Genomic DNA, 13,020 nt, shown 5'->3' with positions numbered 1-13,020 from the left:
TACTTCCGTTGTGAGCTAAAGTGTTGTGAGGTAAGTTAATGTGTTGTGAGTTATTGTGTTGTGTTGTGAGTTAATGTGTTGTGTTGTGAGTTAATGTATTGTGTTGTGAGTTAATGTGTTGTGTTGTGAGTTATTGTGTTGTGTTGTGAGTTAATGTGTTGTGTTGTGAGTTAATGTGTGGTGTGTAAAGTTAATGTGTTGTGTGTAAAGTTAATGTGTTGTGTTTTGACCCTTCTGGGCCACCGTACCATACTGGTTGGTGGCCGAAATGCACCACAAATGCACCATAAATGCACCACAAAGCTGTTTGCCAACCGCCAACACACAGCAGAAGTCATGTGACCCTGGCCCTACATGTTGGACTGCCGTTTTCTTTGTCGTCAACAGGCTAGCTGCATGGTTACCTTCTCTCATGTTTGTCATTTTTGATTACCATATTCTTCAGACTATGAGTCACAGTATGGCTGGGGTTAAGATTTAAAGTCAGGAGCAACTTAAATGTGATCTTTAAAAAATAAATACTGGCTCATTTATTTGTTATTTTCCCACTAACAACTGGTTAGATTGCATCAAGACATTACTGTTCTTGTTTTTTATCTTTTCATCCTTGGACACGGAAGAAGCGCCATGGTTTAGACAGAACTCCTACAGTAGAAGCTAAAAAAAAGACTGAATGATGTCGTGAACCCAGACATGGAGACGTGATTACCGATGCTTTTGTGGAGCTCTTTAAACAAAGAAACCTGAGCTCTAAACCATGTGTTAGATATGAGATGAACAGTCAATGCTTCCATGTAGCCATGGGGCTAAAACCTTGACGGTAGCTCCTCCCACATGCATTGGGAGCGTTCAGGGACGGGCAACTCCAGGCCTCAAGTGTGTCTTCATGATTTCCAGATTTCCCACTCATAACTGATTACCTTGTTCAGGTGTGTCCAGTCAATTAGAAACACGCCAGCCTGGATGAAGACCTAAAATTTGACCTGCGTCTGTAGAGGCAGTGGATGCAAACGTGACGCCTGAATGGGCATTAATGTGAACGCAGCATTACGGCAGTCGGGCCTGGTGAATTTATTCAGAAGCGTCACTTTTCTCCCAAAAGTGCGACTTATACTCCAGAATGACTTACGGCAAATGGAAAATGGCGTGTACTTATAAAGTTCTTAACTATCTTCTTAGAACCCCCTGTTTCTTGTTCACGCACAGATGGCAGCTCCGCTGCCGAACACTGGCGCCAATCTATAACATTTTTGGAACAATGTTATATAATTTTTAATCTTTTTAATGCATTTTTGGCTCCTGCGACTGCTTTGTGACTTGTACTCCCGGAAAATCCGATAATGCTTGACAGACACATTAAATATTAAACACAGTGTAACGATCATCTATTTATTTATAGTGCTCATTACGTTTTTTAGGGTAATTAGATTCTTTAAATTGATATATTTACACACAACAGTTTTTCCTATTTGTTATTCAGATTCTTTTATATAACACAAGTAAACCAAACAATAGAAAAACCCAAATAATATAATAATCCTTAGTCTCTCAAAACCGATTTGTTTTCTTTAAATGTCCCATTAATGGCGTCTTCCTTACCAAAGTTCACGGTCACTCCCACTCCAGACACGTAGGCATTCTTCCCAATGAAACGATATCCAAACGAAAAAAGGAATCCTCTCACCCAAGGGTTGACTGTCCAAGTTTGTCCAAACAGAAATAAATCCCCAAAACGGAATCCGATGCCTCGGGCGTTAGATGCGCTTCTTTTTTTTCTTTTTCTCCTCAGGTCTCTCGTAGACTCCCTGAAGTTTTTCCCCCGTCACGACAGGATGCGCTGCCCCCCCCCCCCCCCCTTACTTTGGTCCCCTTTATCAAATCAGTCCCCGGTACCGTCAGTCACATGACTTACAGCTGACGTGTCCTTAATACAAAAAAACAAAAGAATAACAACACATTTCTGAATGACATTTCCTGAGAAATCGGAAATAGGACTTTACAGTGTTATGGAACAAATGTTTTTGACACAGAATTTAATCATAATGTCAATTCCTTATTTAAATACTTTTGTGGCTACATATACCCCCCCCCCCCCCCCCCCCCTTCAGCCAAAGGCTTTTAAGGGAAAACACCATGATAGGTCTTTAGGTTTACCACATTTACAGTATCTTCTTTCTTTTGTGGGTCTCCCCAAATAACTCTGTAATTGATTGGCCCTAATTTCTTTATTATTTTTGCTGGTCCTTCCCACTTCAGCGCTAACTTTGCTGAAAACTTTTCAGTAGCTTTAGAAAGAGGATGTGACCTGACCCAGACTAAGTCTCCCGGCAGAAAGTGCGCATCTTTTCTACGGGTATTATAATACTTAGTATTTCTAGCCTGGTGCACACCCACTCTCCGTTTAACCTCCTCAGCCAGTTGTTGTTGTCTTTCAACTAGATTGTAGGTTGCTTGTTGTTGGGGAGAAGGTGGTTTGTAAATCAGTCTCTGCAGAGGGCCATATAGATTACGTCCCAGAGCCAGCTCAGCTGGGGTCTTTCCTGTGGTTTCTTGTTGGGTGGTATTAATAGCAAAACGAAACTCAGGTAACCATTGATCCCAAGCATGGTGATGTTGGCCAACAAAGGATGCAATCATGGTCTTCAATGTTCTGTTTACACGTTCGGTGAGGTTGGTTTGTGGATGATAACTAGTTGTTAACTTCTGCACAACCCCCCATGTCTTACAAAGGTCAATTAAAAGACTACTAGTAAACTGAGGACCTCGGTCAGACACCAGATATTGAGGAACGCCCCACCTAGTGAATATTTCCTCTATCAGAATCTTGATAACTCGTGGTGTTTTACTGTCTCTTAAGGGGAACAATTCAACCCACTTTGAATAGTAGTCAACCACCACAAGAAGAAATACGTTTGACTTCTTGCTCCTGGGGAAAGGCCCCATGAGATCTATTCTGAGCATCTCTCCAGGTTTGTTGACTGTGATGTTTTGTAATAAACCCGAAGGTTTGCAATTGCCAGGTTTGTACTTTTGGCAAGTTTCACATTTCTTGGTGTGTTCCCAGACATCTTTGCGTACGCTTGGCCACCAAGCTACATCCAGGATCTTCAGGAGGGTTTTCAGGCGTCCAAGATGGCCTCCCAAAGGATTATCATGAAAGTAACGAAGAAACACTAGGACTAAGGCCTGAGGCTCTACCAATTGGAACCGTTCTCCTTGGTTCTGCAAGGGAATTCTGCGATACAGAACACCCTGATGTTCTGCAAAACTGATCCTTTGGGGAGAAGTGTTGATGTCACTTTGAGTCCGTTTCATTTCATTAAGTTATGGGTCATGATCTTGTGCTTGAGCGATTTCTGCTAAACTGGTTGGCAGATCTGAAGGACTCTTCAGGGTGACAGCAAAGCAAGGAGATGGCTTTATTATCAAGGGTCTATATCCTCGAGACAATGCATCTGGTGCAACATTGAGGCAACCTTTTCTATAGAGGACCTTGAAGTGGAACTGTTGCAACCGCAAAATCCAGCGCGTCAAGCGAGAGGTTGTTTTAGGACAATTGAACGCCCACGACAATGCAGCATGGTCTGTGTAGACAGAAAACTCCTTCCCTTCAAGATAGTGTCGCCATTTCTCAACCGCCCAGACGACAGCCAAACGTTCCTTTTCTGAGGTAGAATAATTTCTTTCAGGTCCTCGAAGCCCTCTGGAAGCATACGCAATAACACGTTCTCCATCTTTTGTCTCCTGTGAGAGAATAGCCCCAAGGCCCACCTCACTGGCATCTGTATGAACCTGAAAGGGAAGTGACATATCTGGCTGTGCTAGTATGGGTGGTGAGGTTAGAGCTTTTTTTAAAGCATCCATACTAGCTTGACATTCGGTAGACCAGTGCCACTCTACCCCCTTCTTCTTCAAGTGATTAAGAGGAGCCCCAATATCAGAAAAATTTGCAATAAATTTATGATACCAGCCTGCAAGCCCCAGAAAACGTTGAAGCGATTTTATATCAGTTGGTACTGGAAACTCTGCAATTGCTTGTGTTTTCGCTGGATCGGCTGCTACTCCTTCTCCTGAAACAACATGACCAAGAAATCTTAACTGTTTTTTAAAGAAATGACATTTCTCCATGTTGAGACTGAGGTTGGCCCTATGGAGTCTGTGAAACACTTCTGCCAAGTCTTTCAGGTGGTCTTCTTGTGTTTTAGAATAAACAATGATGTCATCAATATATACAAAACACAACTTCCCTTTTAGTTCTCCTAACACTTTTTCCACAAGCCGTTGGAAAGTGGCTGCCGCATTACGTAATCCAAATGGCATGCATTTGAACTGGAAAAGTCCAATAGAAGTTATAAAAGCTGTTTGTGGCTTACTCTGTTCATCCAAAGCCACCTGCCAATATCCTGATTGCAAATCCAAAGTGCTGAACCAGGATGCACCATCCATAGATTCCAAGATGTCATGAATGAGGGGCATGGGATAAGCATCAGGCAAGGTCTTGGCATTTACTCTTCTGTAGTCAACACAAAACCTATAGGATCCATCAGGCTTGTCTACAAGGACTACAGGAGAGGACCAGGCTGATTGTGATGGTTCAATTATGCCATCTTTCAACATTTTAGCCACATGTTCCTCGATTATATTTTTTTAAAAGGAGAAACCCAGTATGCTCTTGATCTCACTGGGATTTCATCTTGTAAGAAGATTGTGTGTTTTTCTACAGTGGTTTTCCCCAGAATGCCAGAAGTAACTGTTGGCCAGTCCTCCACCAATTTATGTAGAAGTCTGGAACTGTCAGGGTTATCAGTGTCACAGGTTTGAACCATGTCTGTGGCAGTCACAACCGACCCACAAGGAGGAAACTCCCCCGGTTGGAGTGCATAGTAGAGACTAACAGGAGAAAGGCAAGAGGAGATGGTGGATTTTTTTCCACTCCCTGAAATCTCCTGTCTGATGAAGAAATGCATGGAATTTATAACCATGATCTGTTTTCACTCCATAACTGTTTCGGGACATATCAAGAATTGCTTCCGACTTTGATAGAAAATCCAGTCCAAGCACTAGAGAAAAAGCCAAGTGGCAGTCTTCCATCACATGCACATTTATTGTCCATTGATCCTGATGCCACTCTAGACATAGAGTCTTGTGGCCCAACTCCTGGTGAACGGTTCCATCAGCCATAACGAACCTTTGTCTTTCTGTAAGTTGAAATATTTCTTCAGGACGTGTCAACTGGTTCCACAAGCTCTCTCTAATTAGAGTAAAGGTACTACCAGTGCCAACCACTGCTTCCACTTGCATCCCTCGGATTGAAACAGGGACCATTAAGAGGTTTGGCTCTCTAATGGTATGTTGTGGAACTACAGTGACACCTACTGTCCCCTTTTGGTTAGCTTTTCTGTCAGGAGGTTTTTTAGGGAATCTGTCAGAATTAGCATGAACTCTCTGCCAATAATCTTTTGCTCCCATACAGTCCTTTTCAACCATGGCTCCAATTTTCACAAGTTGTGCAACTGTAGAGACTGTTCCCCTCAGACATCCTGCCACTTTTGGATTGATGTTGTTTAGTATGCGTCGCACAACCTCCTCTTCTGACATGTCCCGCTTCCACTTAAGACATAGAGCTCTGTAATCATATGCAAAGTCTCTCAGACACTGATCTGGCTTTTGGACTGTGGTCCTCAATTTCTCCTCTACTTCTGTTAAATAGTCAGCAGGGAGAAAGGCAGCCATAAATGCATTTTTAAAAGACGTCCAGTCATGTATTTGATGTTTTGTGGCTTTCCACCAACTAAGAGCGGGTCCTTACAGTATTGCAGACAGGGCTCCCCTCAATTCATGGTTGGACAATGGTCGTATGTCTAAATAGTTTTCGCATTGCTCTATGAAACTGACAACATCTGAAGATTCACTGGAGGTTCCAAAAGTGGGAAAGTCTAAGCGAACCGGAGGTGTGGAGTAGAAAGGGGTTGCACCAGGCTGACTGTGTACTGTAGGAGTGGAGTAGAAATGGGTCGCACCAGGCTGACTGTGTACTGTAGGAGTGGAGTAGAAATGGGTTGCACCAGGCTGACTAGACACTATAAGACGAGGTTCATCAGAAAGAGTTGAATACTGTAATTCAATAGAAATGGCTATGGACCTTTGGGCAATGGGAGTGCTCTCTGCCTTAATATTTTTAAGTTGGTTTTTCCATTTCAAATCCCTTCTTAACATACAGTTCACCACATCTTTTTCCAGTTTTTCTACCTTGGAAATAAGGTTATTTTCCATTTTTGCAAAACAAATATCAATATATTCTCGGAAATTACTTTCTCGATTGAAAGAACTTGTAATGGAATCCCTCAGTCTTACTTCTAAGTTATGGACCTGCTCTTTTAAAGCAACAACTTCATGGGTTACACAGTTTAGGTCGGCTTTTCAGCTCCTCCTGATCCTCTGAACTTTTATACTGTTGCTCATCCACTGCATTAGCACCATCATCATCCGCATTAACATGAACAACCTCAACATTGGTTAGTAGTTTAGCTTTCCGGTGTCTGATGTCTTCAGGAGCGATACATTCATTTTCATCCTCTTCATCATCTAAATATAATGAACCCAACATAGATGTTTTTTCACTTGGAGATTTCTCTCTTATGGTTACAAATTGACCAACAGTAAAATCCGGATCAACAGACTCATGATCTTTCAAAGCATCTGGATTGTACAAGCCACTCAAACCCGCACTTGTTCTACTTTCCATGATTTTTCAACAACACATGTACATATATCAAAAAAAATCTTTCCCCATACTGGCCACCATATGTAACGATCATCTATTTATTTATAGTGCTCATTACGTTTTTTAGGGTAATTAGATTCTTTAAATTGATATATTTACACACAACAGTTTTTCCTCTTTGTTATTCAGATTCTTTTATATAACACAAGTAAACCAAACAATAGAAAAACCCAAATAATATAATAATCCTTAGTCTCTCAAAACCGATTTGTTTTCTTTAAATGTCCCATTAATGGCGTCTTCCTTTCCAAAGTTCACGGTCACTCCCACTCCAGACACGTAGGCATTCTTCCCAATGAAACGATATCCAAACGAAAAAAAGGAATCCTCTCACCCAAGGGTTGACTGTCCAAGTTTGTCCAAACAGAAATAAATCCCCAAAACGGAATCCGATGCCTCGGGCGTTAGATGCGCTTCTTTTTTTTCTTTTTCTCCTCAGGTCTCTCGTAGACTCCCTGAAGTTTCCCCCCCCCCCCCCCCCCCCCCTTACTTTGGTCCCCTTTATCAAATCAGTCCCCGGTACCGTCAGTCACATGACTTACAGCTGACGTGTCCTTAATACAAAAAAACAAAAGAATAACAACACATTTCTGAATGACATTTTCTGAGAAATCGGAAACAGGACTTTACAGTGTTATGGAACAAATGTTTTTGACACAGAATTTAATCATAATGTCAATTCCTTATTTTAAATACTTTTGTGGCTACAACAGGATGTTCTTGTTTTTGCAGTATTTGGTGATATTTTAACTGGATGCTTTCCGGCCCTGTTTGTGTTGAAGACGATGATTTTTACTTGCATATCAAAGGAGTTGATGATGAGTTGAGCAGATCTGAGCTCGCTCTGTTAGGGATGCATCCTCCTGCACGTCTGAGGAAACTTATGAAGGTTGACATCTGCCTTCGCGCAGCATTTTCTCTCCAGACTTTGACAGTCTGCAGCTGCTCCCATTTACCTTCTTAGCATCAAACTGCCGTGTGTTGCATGACCTCTTCAGTTGCTCTCTCTGTTGAGGGGGAACCTGGAACATTTCATTTCCATGCTTTGGATCTTCTTTTAGTTTGTAAGCATGGACTGTTTCAACATCCTCAATAGTTCAGCCGCTGATGATTGCCCACTGCGCGCCATGTCCCCTGCTGATCATGAAAGCCATAAACATTCTTCTTCTCTTTCGGCTTTTCCCATCAGGGGTCGCCACAGCGAATCATCCTTTCATTTGCGGATGAGTCGCATGGTTATCTTGGCAATGCTTTACACTGGATGCCCTTCCTGACGCATCTCAATTTAGCCGGGCTTGGGACCGGCACAGAAGTAGAGAAGGGAATGAAAGCCATAAACATGCACCCTCCAAAATCACTGCCACCTTTTTCACTCCGCTGGAAGCTCTTCAGCAGCACCAACATTCACCAACACTTCTAGACAAACAGCTTTTAAAGAGGAGATCCCACAACCGCCCAGCACCACGCCAAACAGAACTTTCTGTCTGTTTGCTTTGCGTCAAGAATTCCCTTTTGTCAGACGTCCATAAAACCATAAATCAAATCTCAAAATGCATCTCTTTAGAAAAGAGTTTTCTGGAAAACTGTAATTCTTGTCAAATCTGTTTCTTTCAAATTTTTTTAAATGTTTTTTATTTTATTTCTCATTATCCTTTGGTGCTTTTAATTGTGTTTTTTAAATAAAATGTATTATTATGTTGTTGTTGTTATGCACTGTTGACAGAAAAGCTGTTAACTTTGTTAATTCATGTTAACTGTCTTCGTTCTAAAGCTTTTTGCCCAGAATGCTAAATTTCCCATTCTTTTTATCCTTCATGCATGTAACTTCAAAACAATGTAAGATTTTGCTGAAGTTCTGCCCAGTCCACACAACAAGAGCCCCTGCAAACATCCTCCATCCACCTCTGGGGAGATAAATCTGACAAAAACTTCTTCAGGTTAGTTTGCCGAATCATTTCCTAAATTTAGTGCCACTCTGATCAGACACAGTCCTTCTGAGAACATTCCTGCGAAGCTTTCTCTGGTTCTGAAACACCTCGGTGGTGCAGCTGTTTTCGGGTCAGCGTGGGTTTTCTCACACTGACTGAACATCCTCAGCGAACGCGGCAGCAGACGGACACGGGCTGAACTTACCGCATATGAAGCAGCAGAAGCTCAGAATGAGCAGAGAGACGGTCTTTGCATCCATTTTCAGCCTGGATCGCCAATTCAGGAGGAGATGGAAGAAGTCAAGAAGGGATGAGGAGCACAGCAAAACCAGGACTGAGCAGAGATCTGCTCTGACTGAGCGATGAGGATGATCCTCCTCCCCTGTGAGGAAGACACACTGATGTGAGAGCTGCCTGCATGTGAGTGTGCGTGTTGTTGTAGCTCTGCTTCCACTGCAAACTGTGCTTTTTGAATTGTTTCAGATGAGATTCAAAAACTTCACAAAGACACAGAAGTGCAAGAAAACACAACAAGCCAAACATGTCATAATTGGAAATATACACTCGAGTCTGATAACTGAAGTTAACACATTCTGTTTTTATGTTTTGATAAGCGGCTGGATGGCTCAGTGGGTTAAGTGCAGGACTGGCACAAGGTTCAATTCCCAGGCTGAATTGAACATTGAGCTTTATTCATTGTGGAACCAGGCAAGACCCTTCACAGCGCTGCTGCCTAACTATGGAGCCACAAGGACCCAAGTCTGGGTCCCCCTGTTCCGGTCCCCAGCCAGGATAAAATACAGGGTTGTGTCAGGAAGGGTATTTACGGTAACAAATCTCCTGTGCCCTTACGATTTGCGCATCAGGGGCATCAAGATTCAATGTTAAGTCAATATACAGACGCGATCTAAGGTCCTGCGGTGCGTCACCCAATCAGGGACTCAGCTTTGGGCACGTGACATTGGTGCTGAGCTCCATGGACCCCTCAAAAGGCTGTCCCGACAGTCACCGGGTCAGTCTAAGGCAACTCAGAGTATAGCAAGCAGAGAAAGAGGATCGAGCGAGCGGCGTGGTAAGGGATGCTGTCAAACATCTCTTACCTCCAGTGTCCAGCACCGGGTTTCCGCCACGACAGGCACCAGAGGCACAGCAGCAGAGATGATAGGTTCATAATTTTTACATATTTTATTCTCTTTACTAAATAAAAATGTTATGAAAAATGTCTGTATTTTTTCAGTCATTTGGAAAAACAGAAATGTATTCATTAAGTAGAATTATTATACAGATTAATGAAAAAGAGTGATGACATAATTAAGATATCCCAGCAGACCAATCAAACAGAGCTAACAAACATAAAATGCAAACAATCCAGGAAAACGTTTTAGAAAAAGTCCAACAGTCTTCATTTTAGGGAGAATTGGATCAACTGAACATTAGCATGGGGCCCTCTGTGTTCCTGTATGGTAAAACGCTGAATAAGTTCCTTACTGGTACGCTTTTAGACAACGTCAGTGTCAAGAATCGGAATGTTTTGATACGCATTTAAAAGCTAAAATCACATTTAATTATTTATATTATTCATCCGTTCCTTCTTCTGTTTTGTCCCTTTCGGGGTCACTGGGCTACTGGAGCCTATCCTCTATGGAGTGATATTTCTGCCACCACGTTGCACACAAAACTTTCTAAGTTGCAGGTGAAAATATTAAATATTTGCTTTTCAATAATTTATTGTTATGCCTTGATATATTTCTTTTGCTCAAAAATTTTTTTTTTGCTTTCTGCGTTTGTAAAACACATTTTTTTACGTGCGTTGTGTCAAATCTCGCTTTTGTCTTATCTTTGATTTTGCTGACTACTTTGAGCGCGACTTAGCGTGATATGACTGCTACTGGCATGGCCAAAAAGAAATTCGCATGCGTTGTGTGTCATCTCACTTTTTTCCTATTTTTGCTAAGTTAAGTTTCGGTTTGACGTGACCATCCTGCCATCAAACAGCTGCTGATTGGTCCAGATTCTAACCAATCAAATCGCCATATGAATCTAACAGGGTGTCTGCTGCCGAGGCTCAGAGGCTGAACCAGCTCTTTTTACCCTCATTTTTGGATGAAGACGTTTTCATTTTTTAAATAATTCATAATAATTCATACTTTCTTTTTTTTTTAACATTCGTTCAAATTTATATAGTCAGATTTTGTGAATTTATGGCTGAGGATCTCCTGAAACTGTAAAGTTTATCTGCTGACAATTACATCAACAGGTCTGTGTGATCTGTGAATCCTGCAGAGCAAAATATTAGTGAAAAGTGTGATTTTCTTTAAGGTCTGTTTGTTAAAACAAAACAATAAAAGATTCAAAGCACATATTATTTAATGCTGCACACGTGTTTGGGATCAGATGAACAGCAATAATAGGCAAAAGAATGATGGCCCACCACAGGAGACTCAATGCATTTATCAGAACAGGCATTTTTAACTTTTATGTAAATTTTCACCAGTGTCTCATGTTTTAGAACTTGTGAGCGTTTGTCCAAAGTTTAAAAATATAAGTCATCATAAATACTATTTTCTCTCAATATTTCAACAATTATTTATCAAAATAAAACAATAGTTCAGATACAAATCTTAAAAAGTTTAACTTCTTCCGGCTGGATGGAGTCGGAGCTCGGACGTTTTTTTTGTTTGTTTGTTTTTTGCTGCAGACGTTTTAAACACGTTGGTCTCTACACAGACATGAATAAATACTAAACTCTGTTTTATTTTAGCTTTTTTATTTTTTGAAAGCAAAAACAAATCAAGACATTTTTTACTTGCATTAAAATTAATGCAAGTAAAAAAATATATATATATATTGTTACATTTTATACAATATATATATATATATATATATATATATATATATATATATATATATATATATATATATATAACATTTATTAAATTGGTTATTATCTCACTTTCTAGTAGAAACAAATAATGATTTCTTTAGTTTGTCAAGTTTTACTAAAATACTTAAATAGAGGAACAAAAAACAAACAAAAAGTACAAAGCGGCATCAATAAAAAAAATATTTTCAAAGTTACTATTTTTCCCTTCCTTTTAGCTTTTCTTTCCTTTTCTTCCACTTTTCTCATTCGTTACTTTTTTTTAACCTGTTTTTTTTATTCTGTTCTAGTTTTTCCTATTTTATGTCTTCCGGCTCTTTTGGAAGTTTGGTAACAAATATTTTGCTTTATCTTTGCCTTTTCCTCTTTTCACAGCCCCTCGGATCCCTCTGCGTTCTTTGTCCTCTTTTAAAAATTACTTTGTAACATCATTTAAGATGTTGCCAGAGTTGCCAGATAGTGACGTGGTTTTCCAGACCAAAAGTCATCTAAAGACCACCAGACCAACAAAAAAAGATTAAAAAAAACCCCACAAAATATGAATTATTGATTAATCATCCATTAATAATTACGTCCTGATTGAGTGAAAGTTTTAATGAAAGTTAATAAAACTTTTTTAATGACATTACATCCACCATTTTTGCAGTCAGAGAAAAACATGAAATAATGGAATTCTACTGAACTTTACTAACAACCACTGATGTTTCACTTAAATATTAAAAACAATTAAAAAAAGTGGAAAAAACACAAATATTTAAACACTGTAGGAGTTGTAGGTTAACCTATTAGTCTGTCATGAACTAAAGTGGAAATTGTTTTTGTATTTTCACTTTTCATGAATTCAGGTGAGATCAAATAAAAGCAAATGTCCAACATATTAACCCTTGTGCTATTTTAGATACCCCCCCCCCCCCCTTACATTGACGTGTTCTCCCTACCATGACAAAGGTGGATAAAGGTGGAAAGATTTCATGTAATCCATGGACACCAGTGAAGATCACAAATCATTGACGAAAAAAGGTTCAGAGCACTGTCTAGTGGGTCTAGATGACCCAACTCCCAATGGTAAAGTGCCTAGGATAGCACAAGGGTTGAAGAGGAGTTTGGTTTCCAAAATCCTGTTCTTGTGAATAAACAATGAAATAAAACATTAAGAACTAAATCAAGTCTCACCTGAGATGACTCCAAAAAGAATTTCATGTTTTTCCAACACCAACAGTAAAAATCCTCCAGAAACATATATATGCATTCATTGAACAAATGATCTCTAGTTTTTATAAAGTTCAGTGGTTTTTCTACCTCATTCTGTTTCAAAAAACATGAACTATCAACTACAAAGGGAGGACACAGAATAAAAATGTCTAGAATGTAAAAAAAAAAATCAATACAATTCACATTATTGGCAGACGCTGAGTTAACTAAAGGAA

The 13,020-nt window shown here is 40.1% G+C and overlaps 1 protein-coding gene across 1 annotated transcript in view; it reads right to left on the bottom strand.

Annotated features, from left to right (window-relative positions):
* LOC101168927 (neuronal acetylcholine receptor subunit alpha-7) overlaps positions 1-9,805 on the bottom strand; it is a 46,042-nt gene extending 36,237 nt beyond the window's left edge. Inside the window, exon 1 of the mRNA XM_023955520.1 lies at positions 8,918-9,805. Coding sequence (XP_023811288.1) covers positions 8,918-8,972 — 55 coding nt within the window. The 5' untranslated portion in view covers positions 8,973-9,805. The remainder of the gene's footprint in view (positions 1-8,917) is intronic.
* Between the last annotated feature and the right edge of the window lie 3,215 nt (positions 9,806-13,020).

This window comes from Oryzias latipes, chromosome 6, assembly GCF_002234675.1.
Source record: "Oryzias latipes chromosome 6, ASM223467v1".
Lineage (NCBI taxonomy): Eukaryota > Metazoa > Chordata > Actinopteri > Beloniformes > Adrianichthyidae > Oryzias > Oryzias latipes.
This window is presented reverse-complemented; position numbering and strand designations above follow the sequence as displayed.